Below are 22209 nucleotides of genomic sequence, written 5' to 3' on the forward strand. Positions count from 1 at the left end.
ATAGACAAGGAATAAAATTCAACACAAGAACAATGACAAGGTTCAAACACTTCTGTTTGAAGACTCTGGTCCTCTATATATAAGGGAGTATAGCAGTGGCTCCCAAACTCTGTTGCACACAAGAATCATCAGAGAAACTTAAAAATTCCCATGCCCAGGTCTTGTCTCAAACCACTTAAATCAGAATGTCTGAGGATGAGAAGTAGGCATCAAACCAATATTCTGTAAAGATCCCAGGTGATTCAAACATGAGCAAATTTGGGGGCTCACCAGAAATATGGATTTTTCAGCACAATGTTTATTCTTAAAACTTCTGTTAAGCTTCCTCATGGGGCAATCAATTCCCTTTCTCGGAAGGTGTTCAGACAAAAGATGAAACACATGTTTGGTGAAAACATTATAGAAGGTATTCTAGACATGAAATTTTCAAGTTTTTATTTTGGTTGATTTTTTAAAAAAATCAGTGACATCCTTGGTTCAAATAAAACCTTGCTTGAAAATTATATAAATAAAACAGATAAAAGTTGAGTTGTTCTGGTTCAATGACTCAGCTTTATTGAGCACTTATATACAAAGTGCTAATTCTAAGTGGTGTTTATTTCAAACAATCTTCAGAACAATTCTACGATGTAGGTACTATAATTATCCTAACTTTATAGATAAGAAGACTGAGGCTTAGACTGGCCTAGAGTTATTAGTTAAAAAAAAAAAATTATAAAAGAGGGAATTAAACCAAGGGAGTCTACTCTCACTGTGCTAAATTGCCTCTGAGATACTTCAGAACTTTAAGCGGGGAGTTATCATGATCACATTTGCACTTAAAAAAAAAATCACTTCAGAAGCTACAGAGTTTACAGAAGACATTCAAATATTTATTGGAGTCATGAATATATGGAAAAGATGAGAAGGTAAATTGGGAGACCACTTGTCCAGGGTATTATCTACAACTGAATACTTGGCAATTATTAAGTATTATTAAAACATGCACACTGGAAAATGATAAGGGGAAAAGACTGAAAAAGAATACATGTAGAGTTACCTCAATTATGTAAGAAATAACATACATGAAAAAGAGACTAAAATGTTAATAGTGATTATATCCCAGAACTATAGGTGACGTAGTTTTATCTAGATTTTTTGTGTTTTCAAAATTTCATATAATGAAAATATATTAAGTGTTTTTAAATTTTTATTATAAAAGCATTTTTTTTAAAGTTCACTACAATAGCCGAAGCAGGAAATGATGAGGGCCTGAAATAGAACAGCAGCAGGGAGGACAGCTATAAAAGGGCAGAATAGAGGGAGGGAAAATAACAATCCGATGGTCAATTGGATTATGACAGAAGGGGAACAAGAATGACTCTTAGGTTTTTAACACTGGCAACTGAGCAGATGGTCGGTCGTGACAGTCACAGAACTAGGAGGAAGAAGAACAGGTTTTTGGGAAAAGAAGATGAATTTCACTTTTATTGGTGGAGTGTCAAGTGCCTGGTCAACATCTAGGTAGAGATGTTATCGTAGGATGAAAACAAGAGTGTAGATTCAGGGGATAAAGTTGGATGAGGAAAAAAAAAGATTTAAGAATCCAGATATAGATGGCAATTCAAAACAGATAAAAAGCATGTAGTGAAAAGGATTATTAAGGAAATAATTATTAAAGAAACTTTTAAAGAATTAAATAATTAGTAGACTTCTTACAATTTATTATCTGATCAAACTATACTTTTAAATATAATACATCATCAATCAATTTTGTAAGAGGTCATATATAATTTATATAAATTAAACTGGGGAATTTCCTGGAGGTCCATGGTTTGGACTCTTCCACTGTAGGGGGCCTAGGTTCAATCCTCCGTCAGGGAACCAAGATCCTGAAAGCCATGCAGCATAAACATATTTATATATAAATAAAAATAAAACTGACTTCAGTGTCACAAAGGGGGAAAACAAAATCAGTTTTGAATGTTCCCTGAAACTTCAGTAAATAAAATAAATAATAAGTATTTGTCTTTATTCCCAATAGTTTCACAAAAGTCCTAAAAGTGGATTTTCAGGTGGCCTGAGTCCTTGGAGGTACATTTGGATCTAGGTAAAAATTATATTCCTTGAAGTTTCATAAAATCACGTAAGTTACCTTTTCTCTAATGACTACTCCCACCAGTCTTGACCAGATGCTCTCTTGACCTGGTCTCTTTTCATTTTTTTTTTTTACTCCACGTTGACAATCAGAAAAGTTCAATATATGAATAACCTAGCTAACAAAAACTTATCCAAACATGCCTTTTAAATCCCAGCTGATATTTTCAGGACCACCAAAGTGTGGAGCAGGTATTTAGTACAATCCCCTATTCACTCCATCATTCCAGTTTAAAGGTAATTAGACTGTCCTTAAGCATCTCCACTGAATGGAACTCAATCTGAAATAATCCCAGAGGAATGTCCAAAAGAAGCCTCCCTGGGCCTTCTCTCTACAGCTTTTCCCCAAAGCGACAATTAGTGTGGCTTCTCCTTCCATCAGCGTTTGAACACTCACTGAATTCAAAACTGTCCATGAACTTAGTTAGGGCCACACAATTTTAGACCTGGAACATCTCTGTCTAGCCTTCATTTTCTAGATGAGGAAGCTATGATTCAGTCTGTAAGAGACTTCCCCAAGGTTGTAGGAAAGACAATGAAAGAGCTAAAGACCCAAGTCTCCATACTCCTAGAACAATACATTAAGTGTTTTCCAAGATAATAAAATCCAGACGTTTCACTGGATCTTTAAAATCACAATTGCATTTGATTAGTAATAAACACAGACCGAGGGTGTGCGTGTGAGTGTTAGCAAGGGAGGAGGAAGACACTGGAGACCCAGTGCTTCCAACCACTTAACTGCTGGAAGTATAGCCTAGTAAGACAGTCAGAGTCGAATTCTTCTTGTTAAGACTAATGTACTATTATCTAGACTGTAGGTAATGTTAATGATTCAATTTATTTTATATTTATACTCTATTATCCCCAGAAAATACTTGAGACAGTTTACATAATTAAGATTCAAATAAGACCAAATTATAATGATTCAATTAAATAACCAAGTGTTAATTCTCCAAAAATGAGTTACTAAATTAAGTTTTTAAAATCATTAAGAATATGAGTACAAGGATAGGGAAGGAAAAATCAGTACTATTTGTCACTTTAAGAGATGGCATTAATACATTCAAAATTCCTGAAGTCTATTTAGAAGTGATATTTAAAGGTCAGCATGAAACATGGAAATAATTAGTGAGGCTTCTGTACTGACACTGAGAACATGCTGCAGAAGAAGTCTTAATTTATGAAGATGATATATGATCTTGTAAATTAACAACTAAGTATCAGCCCTGATTGGAGAAGAAAATGGCAACTCACTCCAGTATTCTTGCCTGGAAAATCCCATGGACAGAGGAGCCTGGCAGGCTACAGTCCATGGGGTCACAAAGAGTCGGACACGACTGAGCAACTAAACCACCATCAGCCCTGATAGACTAAAGTAAAAAACATAAGAAGACAGAAGGATTTCGGGAAAATAAACTATACTGAAACACTTTCTTAACAGATGTGCCAAAAATAAAGCTCATATGGTAAACATTTCATGGAAAAGTCATGAGCCCTTTGGGATCTGAATGGAAAGCTCCTGACAAAATTGAGAATTTCTCACAACTGAGAAAGAAAAACAAATTTTCTTCCAGGCCCTCTTCTGGGAAACAGTAATGTCTAAAGGAATGATATATCCGTTATTCAACATCTCAGTTTCTCTCCCAAGTTATGCCATGCAACTCCATGTCTTGAAAAGAAAAATTAATTGTTACCTGAGCACCACTACAATTGGACTTTCACTTCCAGTTATGACCATTAACCCCTTCCAGATCATTAGTGCCGAGGAGACAATCATTCCAAAATTTAGGACTTGATAATAGAGCTGTAAGAACAAGAGAAGAGATCAGATCCATAGTTAGCCCAACCGAGGAAAGCAACCGAGAGCAGTATCAATTTTAAAGTTTCAAGTAGTACTATTAGGGTACCTGAAGTTCACACACTTCTTTTAAATTTTTATTTATTTTTTTGGCTGTACTGGGTCTTAGTTGTGGCATGTGTGATCTAGTTCCCTGACCAGGGATCGAACCCAGGTCCCCTACACTGGGAGTGCAGAGTCTTAGCCACTGAACCCCAGGGAAGTCCCAGAGACCGCCTTTCAAACCGTGTAATAATTACCCCATCAGCACATCCCAGTACAGCCGCTCAACCCACCCAAAGAATCCTGCTCCGCTTTGTTTGCTAAAACACATTACATTCATATGACAACATCATTTTCAGAACTTTCCACATAAATTATTTCATTTGGGCTTCACAACCATTCAGCTTAAATTCCATCACATTCACGGCACACACCAGCCAACAGCATCGAAACTCCTCTAGGACTTACTTTTGTACAATACATAGCCCTTGATAATTACAGGCTATTCAATGACATTTAACCTGAACCCTCATTTTGTAGGTGATGAAACTTAGTCTCAGAGAGAGGAAATGACTTTGTCAAAGCCAAACCGCTTGTTTTATATTATTTTTTGAAAAGACGAAAAAGTCTTTTTATTCCAAAGACAGATTTAAGGAAGTAGAGTCAGAGAAGCTAAGGATAGAAAAACTAGCTTTTAAGAAGTGACTGTGGTCAGCTCGTGGATCGGCAGTCAGGAATTCAGCAAGAGGCTCTATTTTCCAAACCTCCCATGCTAAGAAAGTCACCTATATACACTACTGGTTAGGGCAAAAGATTATTAAGGGCCCCAATCCAGAGTCACTGAAGGAAGGGCTGTGGGATTCTATAAAAACTACAAAACATAGTTTCATGATTCCTTATTTAAAACCCTTGGGGGTCAGAAAGGCTTCATAATTCAGAATTGGCCAGATTTTGAAAAGATAATACCCGAACATACCATATAGTACATAACACCCCGAGCAGGCAATATCCTATAATCAAGCCTATTAATATTTCTGCAGCAAAACATAAAAACATACTGAAATAAATAAAGCTAAAAATAGCTACATGTCAGTCAGTTCAAATCTGTTTTGCTGAGGAAAAGCTTTCTGTTTCCAGAAGGGCACAGATGTAACATTGTCAGAACAGGTGTGGGATAGCTAATGAAATAACTGGTTGGGTTTTTTTTTGGCTGCACCCTGTAGCATGTGGGATCTTAGTTCCCCACCCAAGGATGGACGCTGTGACCCCTGCCATTGAGGGCAGATTCTTAACCACTAGGCTATGACAGAAGTCCCTAAAGTAGCTGTTCTCTAAAAGAAAAATGAAAGATTTAAAAAATCCTGATTTTCTCTGTCCCTGCAAGGAGGTCACTATCATTACTCTTCTCTTTTTTCTCAGACATGTAATCCTATCTTCACTACACAATCATTGTTGTGACATGTATCCAATCATCGAGAGCAACCTCAACAATAGAGAAAGAGGTTGAGTCTCTCACTATGTGTAACTATAAATGTTCCTTAAAAGATGCGCTTGTACACTTGAGTCAGTGTGTGACTGTCAAAACCTAGACAAGCACACTATCTGCGAAAACAAATATTCTGCCTGAGCAAAAGTTTGAAAGTACCGTATTTTTCACTCTCTTCTCCCCTTTTTCATGACAAAAATCTTTACTCAAAAGCCCCTGCTTTCTTCACCACTGTATCTGAATGCTAATGAATGTACAGAGGCATGTAGAGAAAGAAGTATTTTGGGTATCGACAGAAGTAAGGTGGCAACTACCTAACCTTCTCATACCATTTGGCCATTGCAAGCTGTTAACAGGACATTGTGACGTATGTAGAGTAACAATCACAGAACTGAATAGCCCCATTATTTTTTCTATGAAATGGCTGGAACATTACGTTCTTCAGTGTTCAAAGTTAAAGAATGTTATTAAAAACCAGTCAAAGCTCTGTGTAATATCTCTTTGTAGCTATGGCATAAGGATTTATGTGTGCTACTTTTCTTTTGCACTTTTAGGAAGTAGTGTGTAGAGACTTCCCCATAAAGTTCCATGACTAGAATAATCTACATAATTTAAAATACACAGTAAGTAATAAATAACAAGAATTTGAAAAAAACCTACAACAGAAAATTCAGCAAAATTAAGCTGATAGTAAATTTAAATTTTATAATTTAACAAGTTCTAAAATGGAAGTTGGGGCTTCCATGGTAGCTCAGTGGTAAAGAATCTGCCTGCCAATGCAGGATATGCAGGTTCAAGTCCTGGATCAGGAAGATCCCTTAGAAAAAGAAATAGCCACCCACTCTAGTACTGTTGCCTGGGAAATCTCATGGACAAAGAAGCCTAGTGGGTACAGTCCATGGGGTTGCAAAAGAGTCAGAAACAACTTAGTGACTAAACAACAAATTTGGAAGGTATATACTTGCACTTATTAGTTACACACCATTATATTTCCTGTTCTCATAAGAGATACTTGAAGTTCAACAAATAGAGTATTTTCATAGGAGTCAGACTTCTAGTAATCTCAAGGGAAGACAAACATGACCATGGAAGCAAAAATGTATCTGAGAGCTACAAAATAGCGGTTGGCTTAAGTCTTAAATTCTACTTATTTTGAGACCTCAAACTTAAGAGACTTATTAATTCATAATCACAATTCCCCTGGTTTCTAATTCATAGAAGCAGCAGTTAGAAACTAGGGTGTTAGAAGCAAATACACTGAGAGCAGCTACAAGCAAAACTTATGGCACTGAAAAACTGAAGCGTATTCAGAATGGACACTTATTATGGTCCAATACGCAAAGTCACTGAGTCCCAGTGAGGGTCTTAAATGGTAACAACAATAAGAAAAATACCTGATTTGTCTAAACAGGCATAAGACGACTTTCATTTTTAAAAATCCATTAAATTTCTTTAAAATCTGACAAATGAAAACATATCCACGCAACACTTGTATAGTAGTTTCATTCATAATAGCTCAAATTGGAAAAAAAAAAAAAACAAACCCAAATGTCCATCAACAGGTGAATAAATAAATTACAACATTATTTCCAAATGATGGAAAACTACTCAGGAATAGAAATGAATGAACTATTGAAACACACAACATAGATGAATCTCAAGAATATGCTATTTACTCTACTTAATGTTATGGGGCAGCCTGGATAGGAGGGGAGCTTAGGGGAGCATGGATACAATGTATATTTATGGCTGAGTCCCTTTGCCATCCACTTGAAACTATCACAGACATTGTTTGTTAATCAGCTATACCCCAATACAAAATAAAAAAGTTAAAAAAACCCCAAACATGTTATTCAGGCCAAGTTGGAGAAAAAGGGATCAAATTTACCTTGCTGCCGAAAATAATTAAAACAGTAGATAAAATATATGAACAAAGGTTTTCAGACACTGGACATGTGACTGTGTCCAGGTAGCATAGGACTATGAAAGGAGAAACAAGGTGAGCCCTATAATAGCCCCAACTTATAGACTGGATGGTTTCCAGGCCACAGGGCAAAATGGAAATGTAGCCAGAGCCTACAAATCTTCTGACTTGATGACAAAGAACTGGGAGTCTGGGGAGACGAAGGCAGCTTTGACTGTAAGGCATTACAGAAATGAGAACTATACAAAGATCTATGCAGCCTCTCTTCTCAAGTCTTCAGCTGAGTGATGATCAGCAAGGATTAGCACACGCATTTAAGGGAAGTAAATCATCTAAAGAACCATCTAAAAGGAGCAACAGAACAATTCTAAAAGCTCATATGGGGCAGGAATAATTTGTTTCCACTGGCCAGAGTAGAAATGTTTTGGATAGCATACTCAAAAGTTACTGTTTAGTTGCGGTGAAAAATTAACCTTGGACTAAAGGCTGCTGTGGACTTGCCTAACAAAACCTTTTTAAAAAGCCTTGAATCGGGAATTCCCTGGTGGCCCAGTGGTTAGGACTCAGTGCTTTCAATGCCGCAGCCCAGGTTCAATCCCTGGTTGGGGAACTAAGATCCCATAAGCTGTGTGGCTCAGCCAGAATTAAAAACAAAGAAGATGGGAGGGGAAAGACTGAGCACATTAGAGACTTGGATGATAGAAAATATGTCCAAGACCCAACTCAAACCTCTAGAGAAGAAAAAGAAAACGTCCGAAATGAAAACCACACAGGCTGACTATGGCCATACCACTTTGCATGTACCCAATCTTGCCTGATAACCACACAAAATGGAATAACAGCAGATTAGACATGGCAACCCACTCCAGTACTCTCGCCTGGAAACTCCCATGGATGGAGGAGCCTGGTAGGCTGCAGTCCATGGGGTCGCAAAGAGTCAGACACGACTGAGCGACTTCACTTTGACTTTTCACTTTCATGCACTTGAGAAGGAAACGGCAACCCACTCCAGCGTTCTTGCCTGGAGAATCCCAGGGACGGGGGAGCCTGGTGGGCTGCCGTCTATGGGGTCGCACAGAGTCGGACACGACTGAAGCGACTTAGCAGCAGTAGCAGCAGCAGACATCACAAAAGAAAAGTTTAGTGAAACTAAAGTCATGGTAATAAAAAACTATTTCAAGATGCAGCTGGAGATTATCATACCAAGTGAAGTAAGTCAGAAAGAGAAAGACAAATATGAAATGATATCACTTATATGTGGAATCTAAAATATGGCACAAATGAACCTATTTAAGCACAAACTGACTCACAGACATAAAGAATACACTCTCCCGCAAGAAGCAGAGGGAGAGCGAGGGATGGACTGAAGTTCGGGGTTTGGTAGATGCAAACCATTACATTCAGAATGGCTAATCAGGTCCTAATGTACAGCACAGGGAACTATATTCAGTATCTTGTGATAAAACATAATGGAAAAGAATTCAAGAAATAGACAAACTCACAGTTACAGTCCAAAATGTCAATATCCCCTCTCAATAACTGATACAGCAAGAAGATAAAAAAAAAAATCAATAAGCATAGAAAAGATTTGAACAACACTACCAACCAATTTGACCTAACTGATATTTACAGAACCTTCTGTCCAACAAGAGCAGATACACATTCCTTTTAAGTACACAGACTGTTCAGAAAGACAGACCATATTCAAGACCACAAAACAAGTCTCAATAAATAGAAAGGAATCTGAATTATGCGAAGAGTATTCTCCAATCACAATGGCACGAAAATAGAAATCAGTAACACAAAGATACCTGAAAAACTGCCCCAAATGTTTAGAAATCAAATAAGATACTTCTAAAATCACCCATGGTAGAAGAAATCAAGAGAATAAAAATACAATATTTCAAAATCTGTGGGATGCACTGATAGTATGTAGAGGGAATTTTATAGCAGTAAATCCTATGTTAAGAAAAACAGAAAGGTCTCAAATTATAAGTTGTGTTTTGGTTTTTATTCAGTTCAAAATATTTTGCAATTTCCCTGTGATTCTCCTTTGACCCATGAGTTATTTAGAAATGCACTGTTTAATTTTCAAATATTTGTAGATTTCCCAAATTAAGTTTCCAACTTAAAACACTAGGAAAACTCAAATGAAATCCAAAGTAACTCACAGAAAAGAAATACTAAAATTAGGAGTAGAAATAAGTGAAATAGAAAACAGAAAAACAGTAAAGAAAAACAAATCAATTTGACTCTGAAAAAGAAGACATATATATATGTGTAACTGAATCTCTTTGCTATACACCTGCAACTAACACATTGTTAATCGACTACATTTCAATTTAAAAAATAAATAAAGTAAAAATGGTTAGGATAGAAAATTTTGTTAAGTGTATTTCACCACAATTTTACAAAATTATGTGAAATGAAAACAACCAGCTACAAAAGGATTTTGTTGAATTTTACAGTATTCCATTTATATAAAATGTCTGCTTTGATTTACTAAAAGCCAATTGTTGATTAAAAAATTAAATAAAATAATAAAATATCTAGTAAAGGTAAATTATAGAGATTCAAAGCAGATTAGTGGATGTCTGGGGCTGGGAGTGGAAATAGGCATTGACTAAAAGGACACACAGGATCTGGGATGATGAAAATATCCTAAAAACGGACTGTGGTGGTAGGTGCACAGCCCTATAAATGTACTAAAACCCATGAACTCTACACTTAAAATGGGTGAATTTTATACATTATATGCCAATAAAGTGTTGTTTTTTTTTAAAGGCACATATTTACAAAAGTAACAGAAGAAAACAAAGTGGGAAAGGCCAGGATGTCCCTGGAGGTCCAGTGGTGAATACAAGGGGTTAACACAGTGGTTAGCCACCTTCCAACACAGGGGGTGAGGGTTTGATCCCTGCTCAGGGAGCTAAGATCCCATATGCCTTGTGGCCAAAAGATAAAACAGAAGCAATATTGCAAAAAATTCAATAAAGATTTTAAAAATGGTCCACACCAAAAAAAAAAGTACGAAAGCCTTGGAGCAAGAGAAATTTTTTAAATTGACCTGAAATCCAGGAGCCATGAAGAAAAAATGGTAAATTTGACTACCCAAAACAATATAAAGAGCAAATAACCAAAAAAAAAAAAAAAATCCAACAATTATGCATGGCAAATTATACTATAAGCTAAATCAAAAGACAAATGACAAACTGGGAGAAAATATTTACTATATACATATAAAACAAAAGACTAATCGTCCTATAAAGAGATCCTAGAAATCAATAACAATGATTCAAAAGGAAAATAGGCAAAGTGTTATGAACTGCTAGCTCATGGAAAATGAAATATAAACTCCAAAATCACATGAAAATATGCTCAACCAAACTCATAATGAGCAAAATACAAGTAAGCTGTCCTGATATACCACTTTTCATTTATTAGAATGGAAAAAATCTAAAAGTCTGAAAACACAATGCTGGCAAGACTATAGGAAAAAGTGACTTTCACTTTTTGTGAGGGTAGGGGAGAACAATGTAAATACATCAACTATTTATTCATTAAAAAGCAGGAGGAGGGAGTCTATGATCTTATTTTAACTACCTTGTTTTTCTGAGACACTTGGCACTTGATTAACTTCTTCTCACTCCCTGATCCCTTGGTTTCTGTGTCACCAACCTCAGAACCTGACCTCTTCTCTGACATCCCATTAAATACAGTGTTCTAGGAGTCCAACCTTTGCCCTTTTCTCTTTCCACTCTGCAGTCTTGTTTATTCATAGATTCAATCATCACATATCAGCATGTATCACCCAAATCTCTTCTCCAGACCAGACCAATTCTATCCAGTTGGTAAGTATATCCAGTTATTTACTGAAAATCACCCAGGTGTTACATAGACACTTTACATTCAACCCGTACAGAGCTGAACTCAATCCTTTTCTTCTACCTCCCTCCATATACTCTAGCTTAGTGATTAGTCCCACCATCCATGTAAGTCCTCTAAATTTTACCTTCCCAACATCTCTCACATCCAACCCACTGGCTTTATTTTTTTTTTTAAACTTTACATAATTGTATTAGTTTTGCCAAATATCAAAATGAATCCGCCACAGGTATACATGTGTTCCCCATCCTGAACCCTCCTCCCTCCCCATACCATCCCTCTGGGTCGTCCCAGTGCACTAGCCCCAAGCATCCAGTATCATGCATCGAACCTGGACTGGCAACTCGTTTCTTACATGATATTTTACATGTTTCAATGCCATTCTCCCAAATCTTCCCACCCTCTCCCTCTCCCACAGAGTCCATAAGACTGTTCTATACATCAGTGTCTCTTTTGCTGTCTCGTACACCAGGTTATTGTTACCATCTTTCTAAATTTCATATATATGTGTTAGTATACTGTATTGGTGTTTTTCCTTCTGGCTTACTTCACTCTGTATAATAGGCTCCAGTTTCATCCACCTCTTCTATGACTACTGCCTTACTTCACATCTCATCTCCACTTATCCAGACTACTGAGGCAATACGACAGTTCTATCTCTAGTACATCTTTCTAATTCGTCCACCAATATATAATTATTGTTCGTAAAGTGAAAATAAAATTATTGAGCTGTCTGCTCAAAATCTTCTCTTCCCACCTATAGGATAAATTCCAAACCCCTAAGTACAGAGGGCCTTCCGTGATCTGGCTTGGCTCTTGCTGTCCTCTCCTTTCTTCTTATTGAAGTGATTCTCTAGATTCAAACCATAATTTTACGTGTAGTGCAGTATATCACAGTGTCAGTCAGCCTCTTTCCCCAGCCACCCATGTCTCTTAACCAATGGACTCATGGTCAAGTGGCTATAACAGCCAAGATGAAGGTTAGCAACATGGACTTTCACTCACCAAGACCAACTTGGTTCTAGCCAATGTTGAGTGCATAGACTGCCAACTGCAAAGACCAACAATGCCACCATTCCTGACACCTTCTTCTTTCTAGAATAGACTCGATACAGAGGGCTTCCCTAGTGGCTCACCAGTAAAGAATCTCCCTGCAGTGCAGGAGACCTGGGTTTGATCTCTGGGTCAGGAAGATCCCCTGAGGAAGGAAATGGCAACCCGCTCCAATATTCTTGCTTGGGAAACCCCATGGACAGAAGAGCTTCATAGGCTACAGTTCATGGGGTCACAGAGAGTTGGACACAACTTAGCAATTAAGCCACCACAGCCACAGATCTGTCTTCCTTGTCTTCAGTATTTCCATCAAAACCACCACCCATGAATTTACAGAATGCCTATGACTCATTGTGATATTCCATACAACACTGCTTCTGATCAGGAAACTTATTCTACAGGTAATTAAAGCACAACGATCACATGGGTCCACAGTCATGAATTTCACTGGTCTTATGTGTCCTCCATCATCTGAAGTGGCTGGCCTGAGAGAACAGTGGAAGAGTAGACATTATAAATTCATTGTCTTTCAGTGCCAAATCCATCCTTCTGTGTTACTAGGCTGAGCCCTGTAAACAAGGGCACCTTTTCCCACTGCCTCAAGGATTTTTCTTAACAAAGGCACTGCAGGGCCGCTGCAAGATGACAGGGAGTGGGAGGGACTTCTCTTCCCATGGAGTGTTTGTATTTCACCAGGTAGCCAGTAGATCTGAGTACAGGAAGTCTGCAAGTGCTCACCTCGGAGACCATCACAGACTGGCTCCTGCCCACACACACTGGCAAATTTCTCAGCCTCTCAGTAGGCCGCTTCTATGGACCAGTTCCAGCTCACTGCTCCTGCAAATGTCACTGCATGTCCCTGTGGCAGCCACACCCTCTCTAAAGAAGTCTGTTATCTCAGGTTAGGAAGAGGCTTGGAGGGAGGTATTCTGCTAGTTCTTTGTTAACTCCCTTATCCTAGAAGGCATAATTACTGGTTTCTGCACACACTATTTCTGAACCCCTTAAGAGTCCTCTTTTACCCATTTTAGTGGTTGAGCATCTTTTCAGTTCAGTTCAGTTCAGTTGCTCAGTCGTGTTCGACTCTTTTCGACCCCATGAATGGCAGCATGCCAGGCCTCCCTGTCCATCACCAACTCCCAGAGTTCACCCAGACTCACGTCCATCGAGTCAGTGATGCCATCCAGCCATCTCATCCTCTGTCGAGCATCTTTTACCAGTTGACAACTCTCTGTATTTAATACCCTGCTAGTGAAAAAGATTTTCCCGATCCTAAACAAGACCAGATTAGCTTTCAATAATTAAAAAAAGTAATGGATCTGTCCTCAGTCTTGTATATGCGTCCTATTTGCAGTACACTTGCTCATATTAGGTCCAAGTCTAAGAAGAATCTAGGCTTCCGTGTGCTTCACTAGAGGGCCAATTTATTAAAAAGAAAAAGTTACCAAAAATATCTGCAATTCAATCAGAAATCACTACAGTAGCCATTAAGAGTTAAGTGATCCTAAAAGACAGATATAAAAAGAGGGACTTCCCTGGTGGTCCTGTGGTTAAGACTCTGCCCTTCCACTGCAGGGGGCAGGGGTTCAACTCCTGGTCAAAGATCCCACATGCTTCATGGGCACGGCCAAAATATTTTTTCTCTTAAAGAAAGACAACGAAAGAAAGGATTGTGCCAAGTCTTAAAGTCTTCAGATTTTGGTAGGAAAACATACAGATAATTAAAATCCAAAGAAATGCCAAGCTCAATCAAGTAAAGGAAAAGACCTAAGAAGACACTAAAAGGAAATTCTGTGACAGTCAGACTAGTCCATCAGGGTTCAAACACGGATCCAATCAGGCTGACCAAAGTCCTCTGGTCATTAAGAATTCTCAGCAAAAAACAAAAACAAAAATTCATAGCAAATAGAGAATTACAGATAAAAGTAATATAAAAATTTGGCATAACATACTTATTTAGCAAATAATCATCTTTTCACTCCAGGAAAATTTACAATTAAGCACAGAAATGCTTAAAGGAAATTATGTAGTGTTAATACTCTTATGTTAAGGACTCTGCATATTTGGAATCTTAAGTTTTTGTAACATTTAAAGAGAATCTGACCTATTAAAGTAGGTCAGGTTTGCAATTTTAATTCAAAATGTACAATTGTTATAGATTTATTTTTTAATCAGAAAGCTTACTATTTATATATTACATTCAAATTTAAAGAATTTCCTTTTTAAGGTTGATTATTCAACAAACCTTCTTAAAAAGGAAATTCTTTAAATTTATAAATCAAATGTAATGTTTTTAAGATGTCTGTTTACAAATTAGCCTAAATATTCAAAGGCCCTTAAAAGTGATTCTTAAAATTTGCTAGACCTGGGAAGTCCCTGGAAGCCCAATGGTCAGGGCCCTGTGATCTCACTGCCAAGTGCCCAGGTTCAATACCTGGTCGGGAAACTAAGATCCCACGGGCCTCGTGGTGTGCCAAAAAAAAAAGCTGCTAGACTTTCAATGGGATAAGATTTGAAAACTGATTCTAAAAGATTTAAGAACTTAGTTTTTAAATTTTAGCCGTTATAAATTGAGGTTTTTTAAAAAATACAAGAATTCTAAACAGGCTTTTCTGTGCACAAAGGCTATCTCAATGGGCATTAAGAAATTAGCCTACAACCAGAGGAGTGATGGAACCAACTTGCTAAATTCTGAGGAATCTTGCAAGCTGATTGTTAAACACAGTGTTATAAAAATTAGTACAATTACTTTAAAAACAAAGTTAACAAATAATCTAAATTCATCAGTTTCTAATTATTTTATTACATTTTACTATTATCTATGTTCTTGAGATTATTTTTTAAATTTTATTCATAAGGTGGAAATTATAGTTGCATCCTACTACATTTCTTCCTAATTCAATATTCAGTGATGTCATGTCAGTAGCTTGAAATTGGCCATAGTGGAAGTATTTACACCACAGAAATGGGCAAACTACAAATCAAGGCTTGTGGATTAAGGAAAGCCACAGAAAAGCTGTGCTCTGATATTACAGTAAAAGACCCACAATGTAAAGGGGAGAAGACAAATAAAATAGTACATAACAGTTAAAAGGGCTCTAGAGATCACCTAATATTCTAGGTGATCCTTATTCCTTGGAAGGAAAGTTATGACCAACCTGGATAGCATATTTAAAAGCAAAGACATTACTTTGCCAACAAAGGTCCATCTAGTCAAGGCTATGGTTTTTCCAGTAGTCATGTATGGATGTGAGAGTTGGACAGTGAAGAAAGCTGAGAGCCGAAGAACTGATGCTTTTGAACTATGGTACTGAAGAAGACTCTTGAGAGTCCCTTGGACTGCAAGGAGATCCAGCCAATCCATCCTAAAGGAGATCAGTCCTGGGTGTTCATTGGAAGGTCTGATGCTGAAGCTGAAACTCCAGTACTTTGGCCACCTCATGCGAAGAGTTGACTCATTGGAAAAGACCCTACTGCTGGAAAGGATTTGAGGCCGGAGGAGAAGGGGACGACAGAGGATGAGATGGCTGGATGGCATCACCGACTGGATGGACATGGGTTTGGGTAGACTCCAGGAGTTGGTGATGGACAGGGAGGCCTGGAGTGCTGCGATTCATGGGGTCGCAAAGAGTCGGACATGACTGGGCGACTGAACTGAACAGTCTAGGGCAGTACACAAAGACTCAGAAATAATACAAGGGGAGTTCTCAAGACAGTTAAGTACACAAAGTTTGAATAGAACCATGTTCATACACACAGTGAAATGAAATAGGCAGGAAAATTAAACCCCAGTTTACAAGAGAGAGAGAGAGAGAAAGAGCAGACTGTAAAATGACTAGGACTTATTGCAAATGCCATTCTAAGGGGCTTGGGACTTTAACTTACAATAGGATCTACTGAAGTTTGAGGACAGGAGAGAAGACATTAATCTGGCAACAGCTTATTGGATGCCATTAAGGTAGTGAAACACTTTAATTCTGAAAATTGTGAAGCAGACAGAAAAAAAATTACATACAGTGAACACACAGCGGGGCCTGGAGGGCTACAGTTCATAGGGATGAAGAGAGTTGGACATGACTGAAGTGATTTAGCACACACAAGTTAAAAATCAATTAAAACTCAAAGCTCAAAAGAATACATACTCTGGTTCCACTTCTATAAAACAAACCCATTGATACTGACAAAAAGCAAATCAGTGGTTTCCAAGTGTTAGAGAGATGAACTACAAGGGATCTCGTGGGTGATAGAAATGTTCTATATCTTTACTGTAATGTATGTATATAACTGTAGAAACTTATCAACTGATACATTTTTTTGTTTTCTGGCCTTGCCGGACGGCTTCTGAAATCTTATTTCCAGACCAGGGATGGATCCCGGGCCATCAGCAGTGATAATGCTGAGTCCTAACCACTGGACTGTCAGGGGATTCCCTCAGCTGATAACACTTTAAATGGATGGAGTTTACTATATTAAAGTATTCCTCTGTTAAAAAATAATTACAACTCAAATTAATCAAACATTTGATGAAACTTCTAGTTTCCCTCTTTTTATCTAGTAAGCTCTCAGTACGTATGCATGCATGCATACTCAGTCACTTGAGTGGAGTTCAACTCTTTGCGACTGTATGGACTGTGTAGCCCATCAGGCTTCTCTGCCCATGGGATTCTCCAAGCAAGAACACTGGAGTGGGTAGGCATGCCCTCCTCCAGGGGATCTGCCCAACCCAGGGACTGAACCCTAGTCTCCTGCACTGCAGGCAGATTCTTTACCGCTGAGCCACCAGGGAAACCCCTCAGTACCTATAATCACCATCAATTTTTTCCTCAGATACTCTGTGCAGGTAAAACTTCATTTCTAACTTTTCCTCACCCCATCCCCATGCAATCCAATCCTTCTCATCCCCTCCTAACAATCTCTGGTAGGCTGCTCATTTTCTTCACCTGTATAATGGGCATAAAATGACCTACCTCACAGGTATATAATGCACTCCACATATAGCAAGAGCTCAAAATAGTTACTGTTCTGCCTTAGTCATTTTCTACATATTGATGCTCCTTGAAGGTCAGAGTCTGTCTTACTTATCTTTGCATTTTTCTCACTGAACCTAGCATAGGGAACAATAGAGGCCCCAAATAAGAATTTCTCCAGAGAAATGTCTGTGGCACCTAGAAATTCAGATATGGATGAAAAAACACTATTCAAGTGAGAATTTTAAATGTTATAAAGTCATAAACGTCGTGCAATTTGAAAAGGAAAGATCAATTATGACTGAAGGAAGCAGGAAACATGTCTAAGAGGAGGTAACACTGAGGTAGCTGAGGTCTGAAGGGGAATAAGGAGAGGGTGCATATTTTCTTCCCTAAATGGTAATTATAAACTGCAAAATATAAGTCCAAGAGAAAAACCTTTAATAGTGACATCAGGATCCTTCTTAACAGCAAACTACTGTAAAAAGGTCCGAGGCAAGCAAAACTAGGCTCTGCAGACACTACTGACCTCGAAGACAAAAAGAAGAAACTTTTTCCAATGACTAAATAATTACAGGGCTTCCCAGGTGTCTCAGTGGTAAAGAATCTGCCTGCCACTGCAGGAGACACGGGTTCCATCTCTGATCCGAGAAGATATCCTGGAGAAGGAAATGGCAACCCACTCCAGTATTCTTGCCTGGGAAACCCCATGGACAGAGGAGCCTGGCGGGCTACTGTCCATGGGGTCGCAAAAGAGTCGGACACGACAGAAACGACTAAACAACAACAAATAATTGCAACAGTAGTATCCGGAATGTGATCTCTAAGTTCAGGATGGAGTAAGGTTTAAGGACAAAAATCAGGAAATGTAAGTTTCAAGATCCCTGTACCACTAATATTCTGAGGTACACCTTAACGCTAAAGTGGACTCGAGGGCAAGCAGAGTAACTGTTTCAACTCTGACCTCGAAGGTGGTTCCAGGAAGTCAGTACAGACCGCTGGGGCCCAGCTTACAACGGGCTCAACGTAGAATGGCTTTTGTGAGGCCTATAACCGTCTCCCCGAGCATCCCAGAAGCCAGAGAAGCAGTGCACTACTAAACCCAGTTGCCGGAATCCATCGGAAGTCACTGCGATTGAAGTTTGCCGCCTTATCCAGTCTAACACAATAAGCAACCCCAACTCCCACTTACAAAGAGCCCTACGGTTTGCACTTGCTTCCCTGTCTCATTATGGGCAATGGAACGTGACGATCAGGCTTCCCGCTCCGCCCGGAGAAGGCCCAGTCTCAGCCAAGGGCTAAAACAGCGAGTGGATAAAGCTATCTCTGGACACAGAATCCACAAAGAGATGGAAGAGTCCAGGCGTCAGACCCGCTCAGGCCCTCACACTGGGGCCCAGAGGTCCGCGGGGCAACAGTGGAAGGTACAAGGGGAACGGTGGGCGGCCAAGCTCACCTGCCGCTTGTTCATCCGCCGCACATCGTCCAAAAAATCTAGAGACAGCATGGCGGGGCCGGCGAGGGGACACGGGAAGAAGAGAGGGCGCGATGTGACCAGCGGGAGGAACGGCTGGCGCACGAGCCAAGCGCACACTGGACAGGACCCCGCGGTGCCCGCGCTTCCGCTTCCGGGGTGGAACCGGCGCGGCCCCGCCCCCTCAGCGCGACGAGGGGACAAAGGGACTCCCGACCAGTCTCCTGGCCTGGCCTCGCTGAAGGAGGCTCTCGAACCTCCTGGAGCTCGTCTGCTGAAGCCCACTTCCCGCGCTCATCCTCGCGGCCCCACACTGAGGTGGCCGCTCAAGGTTAGATAGGAGACCACTTTGCAACCTCCGGAAGGCGGGACCTAGCGCACGCCTGGCCAATAGGGAACCGTGTCTCCGCGGGCAGAAACGGCCCCTGAGTGGCCAGCCTCAGTTCAAGCCCGGGCCGCGAGTCTGGGTGTGGCGCTGGACTTGTCCTGAGCTACGGGAAACTGACAACTGAGGTATTTCCATAAGTGCTCTTGGGTTAGGGCGGAGGCTGTGACTTGCAGAGCACTGCCTGAAGCTTTCAGGAGTTTAAGAAGCTCTTAGTTGCAGAGAAAATCTGATAGGATTAAAAACAACCAAACCCAGAAGTGAGAGGGAAACAAGAGGAGAAAACTGCCAAACCATGGGGCTTCCCTGGTAGCTCAGATGGTAAAGAATCTGCCTGCAATGCGGATACCTGGGTTTGATGCCTGGGTCAGGAAAATCCCCTGGAGAAAAGAATGGCTGCCCACTCCAGTGTTGCTTAGAGAATCCCATGGACAGAGGACCCTGGCGGGCTACAGTCTACGGGGTCCCAAAGAGTCAGACACGACTGAGCACCTAATGGATGACGGATGGATTCATCAACTTATAAAGGGATGAACAAAATATGGTATATCCATACAATTTAATATTATTTAGAAACAGAAATATTGTGACACAGATGAACCTTTAAAAATATTAGATTCTGAAAACATTGGTTCTTAATGAAAGAAGCCAATCACCAACGACCATGAATTTTATGTAAAATGTCCAGAATAGCCAAATCCATAAAGACAAAAAGCAGTGGCTGCAGAGGGCTGGGAGGGTTAGGTAAAGTGGGAGGTGATGCTAGTGGGTATGGGGTTTCTTTTGGGGGGGAGGTGTTGAAAATGTTCTAAAATTGATTGTGGTGATAGTTATACAACTCTCAATTGAGTTCAGTTCAGTTCAGTCACTAAGTCGTGTCCCACACTTTGCGACCCCATGAATCACAGCACACCAGGCCTCCCTGTCCATCACCAACTCTCGGAGTTCACTCAGACTCATGTCCATCGAGTTGGTGATGCCATCCACCCATCTCATCCTCTGTCGTCCCCTTCTTCTCCTGCCCCCAATCCCTCCCACCATCAGGGTCTTTTCCAGTGAGTCAACTCTTCACATGAGGTGGCCAAAGTATTGGAGTTTCAGCTTTAGCATCAGACCTTCCAATGAACACCTAGGACTAATCTCCTTAGGAATGGACTGGTTGGATCTCCTTGCAGTCCAAGGGATTCTCAAGAGTCTTCTCCAACACCACAGTTCAAAAGCATCAATTCTTTGGCGCTCAGCTTTCTTCACCGTCCAACTCTCACATCCATACATTACCACTGGAAAAACCATAGCCTTGACTAGACGGACCTTTGTTGACAAAGTAATGTCTCTGCTTTTGAATATGCTATCTAGGTTGGTCATAACTTTCCTTCCAAGGAGTAAGCATCTTAATTTCATGGCTGCAGTCACCATCTGCATTGATTTTGGAGCACAAAAAAATAATGTCTGACACTGTTTCCACTGTTTCCCCATCTATTTCCCATGAAGTGATGGGACCAGATGCCATGATCTTAGTTTTCTGAATGTTGAGCTGTAAACCAACTTTTTCACTCTCCACTTTCACTTTCATCAAGAGGCTTTTGAGTTCCTCTTCACTTTCTGCCATAAGGGTGGTGTCATCTGCATATCTGAGGTTATTGATATTTCTCCCGGCAATCTTGATTCCGGCTTGTGTTTCTTCCAGCCCAGCGTTTCTCATGACGTACTCTGCATATAAGTTAAATAAGCAGGGTGACAATATATAGCCTTGATGTACTCATTTTCCTATTTGAAACCAGTCTGTTGTTCCATGTCCAGTTCTAACTGTTGCTTCCTGACCTGCATATAGGTTTCTCAAGAGGCAGGTCAGGTGGTCTGGTATGCCCATCTCTTGAAGAATTTTCCACAGTTTAATTGTGATCCACACAGTCAAAGGCTTTGGCATAGTCAATAAAGCAGAAATAGATGTTTTTCTGGAACTCTCTTGCTTTTTCGATGATCCAGTGGATGTTGGCAATTTGATCTCTGGTTCCTCTGCCTTTTCTAAAACCAGCTTGAACATCAGGAAATTCACGCTTCATGTACTGCTGAAGCCTGGCTTAGAGAATTTTGAGCATTACTTTACTAGCGTGTGGAGAAGGCAATGGCACCCCACTCCAGTACTCTTGCCTGGAAAATCCCATGGATGGAGGAGCCTGGTAGGCTGCAGTCCACGGGGTCCCTAAGAGTCGGACACGACTGAGCGACTTCACTTTCACTTTCCACTTTCGTGCATTGGAGAAGGAAATGGCAACCCACTCCAGCATTCTTGCCTGGAGAATCCCAGGGACAGGGGAGCCTGGTGGGCTGCCGTCTATGGGGTCGCACAGAGTCGGACACGACTGAAGTGACTTAGCAGTTACTAGCATGTGAGATGAGTGCCATTGTGCGGTAGTTTGAGCATTCTTTGGCATTGGAATGAAAACTGACCTTTTCCAGTCCTGTGGCCACTGCTGAGTTTTCCAAATTTGCTGGCATATTGAGTGCAGCACTTTCACAGCATCATCTTTCAAGATTTGAAATAGTTCAACTGGAATTCCATAACCTCCACTAGCTTTGTTCATAGTGATGCTTTCTAAGGCCCACTTGACTTCACATTCCAGGATGTCTGTCTCTTGGTGAGTGATCACACTATCCTGATTATCTTGGTTGTGAAGCTCTTTTTTGTACAGTTCTTGTGTGTATTCTTGCCACCTTTTCTTAATATCTTATGCTTCTGTTAGGTCCATACCATTTCTGTCCTTTATCAAGCCCATCTTTGCATGAAATATTCCCTTGGTATCTCTGATTTTCTTGAAGAGATCTCTAGTCTTTCCCATTCTGTTGTTTTCCTCTATTTCTTTGCATTGATTGCTGAGGAAGGCTTTCTTATCTCTCCTTGCTATTCTTTGGAACTTAAGTACTGCATGTATAAAATAGTATTTGTATAACTGTATACATGTATTTGTTTACCTAGGAGGTCAATAACTATTAAGTAACAGGTATAGTCTTTCAAAGACTTCCTTGTAGCTCAGCTGGTAAAGAATCCACCTGCAATT

At 39.9% G+C, this 22209-nt stretch overlaps 1 protein-coding gene across 2 annotated transcripts in view; it reads right to left on the reverse strand.

The window, feature by feature from the left end:
- The window catches only part of SEC11A (SEC11 homolog A (S. cerevisiae)), a 33219-nt gene extending 14108 nt beyond the window's left edge, over positions 1-19111 (reverse strand). For both annotated transcript variants that reach the window (XM_010841077.1, XM_010841078.1), the window contains exons 1-2: positions 18748-19111; positions 3831-3940 (exon numbers count right to left, since the gene is read on the reverse strand). In XM_010841077.1, the coding sequence (XP_010839379.1) occupies positions 3831-3940; positions 18748-18798 (161 nt within the window). In that variant the 5' untranslated portion in view covers positions 18799-19111. The remainder of the gene's footprint in view (positions 1-3830; positions 3941-18747) is intronic.
- Between the last annotated feature and the right edge of the window lie 3098 nt (positions 19112-22209).

The sequence above is a fragment of the Bison bison genome, unplaced genomic scaffold, assembly GCF_000754665.1.
Source record: "Bison bison bison isolate TAMUID 2011002044 unplaced genomic scaffold, Bison_UMD1.0 scf7180017864155, whole genome shotgun sequence".
NCBI classification, from domain to species: Eukaryota; Metazoa; Chordata; class Mammalia; order Artiodactyla; family Bovidae; genus Bison; species Bison bison.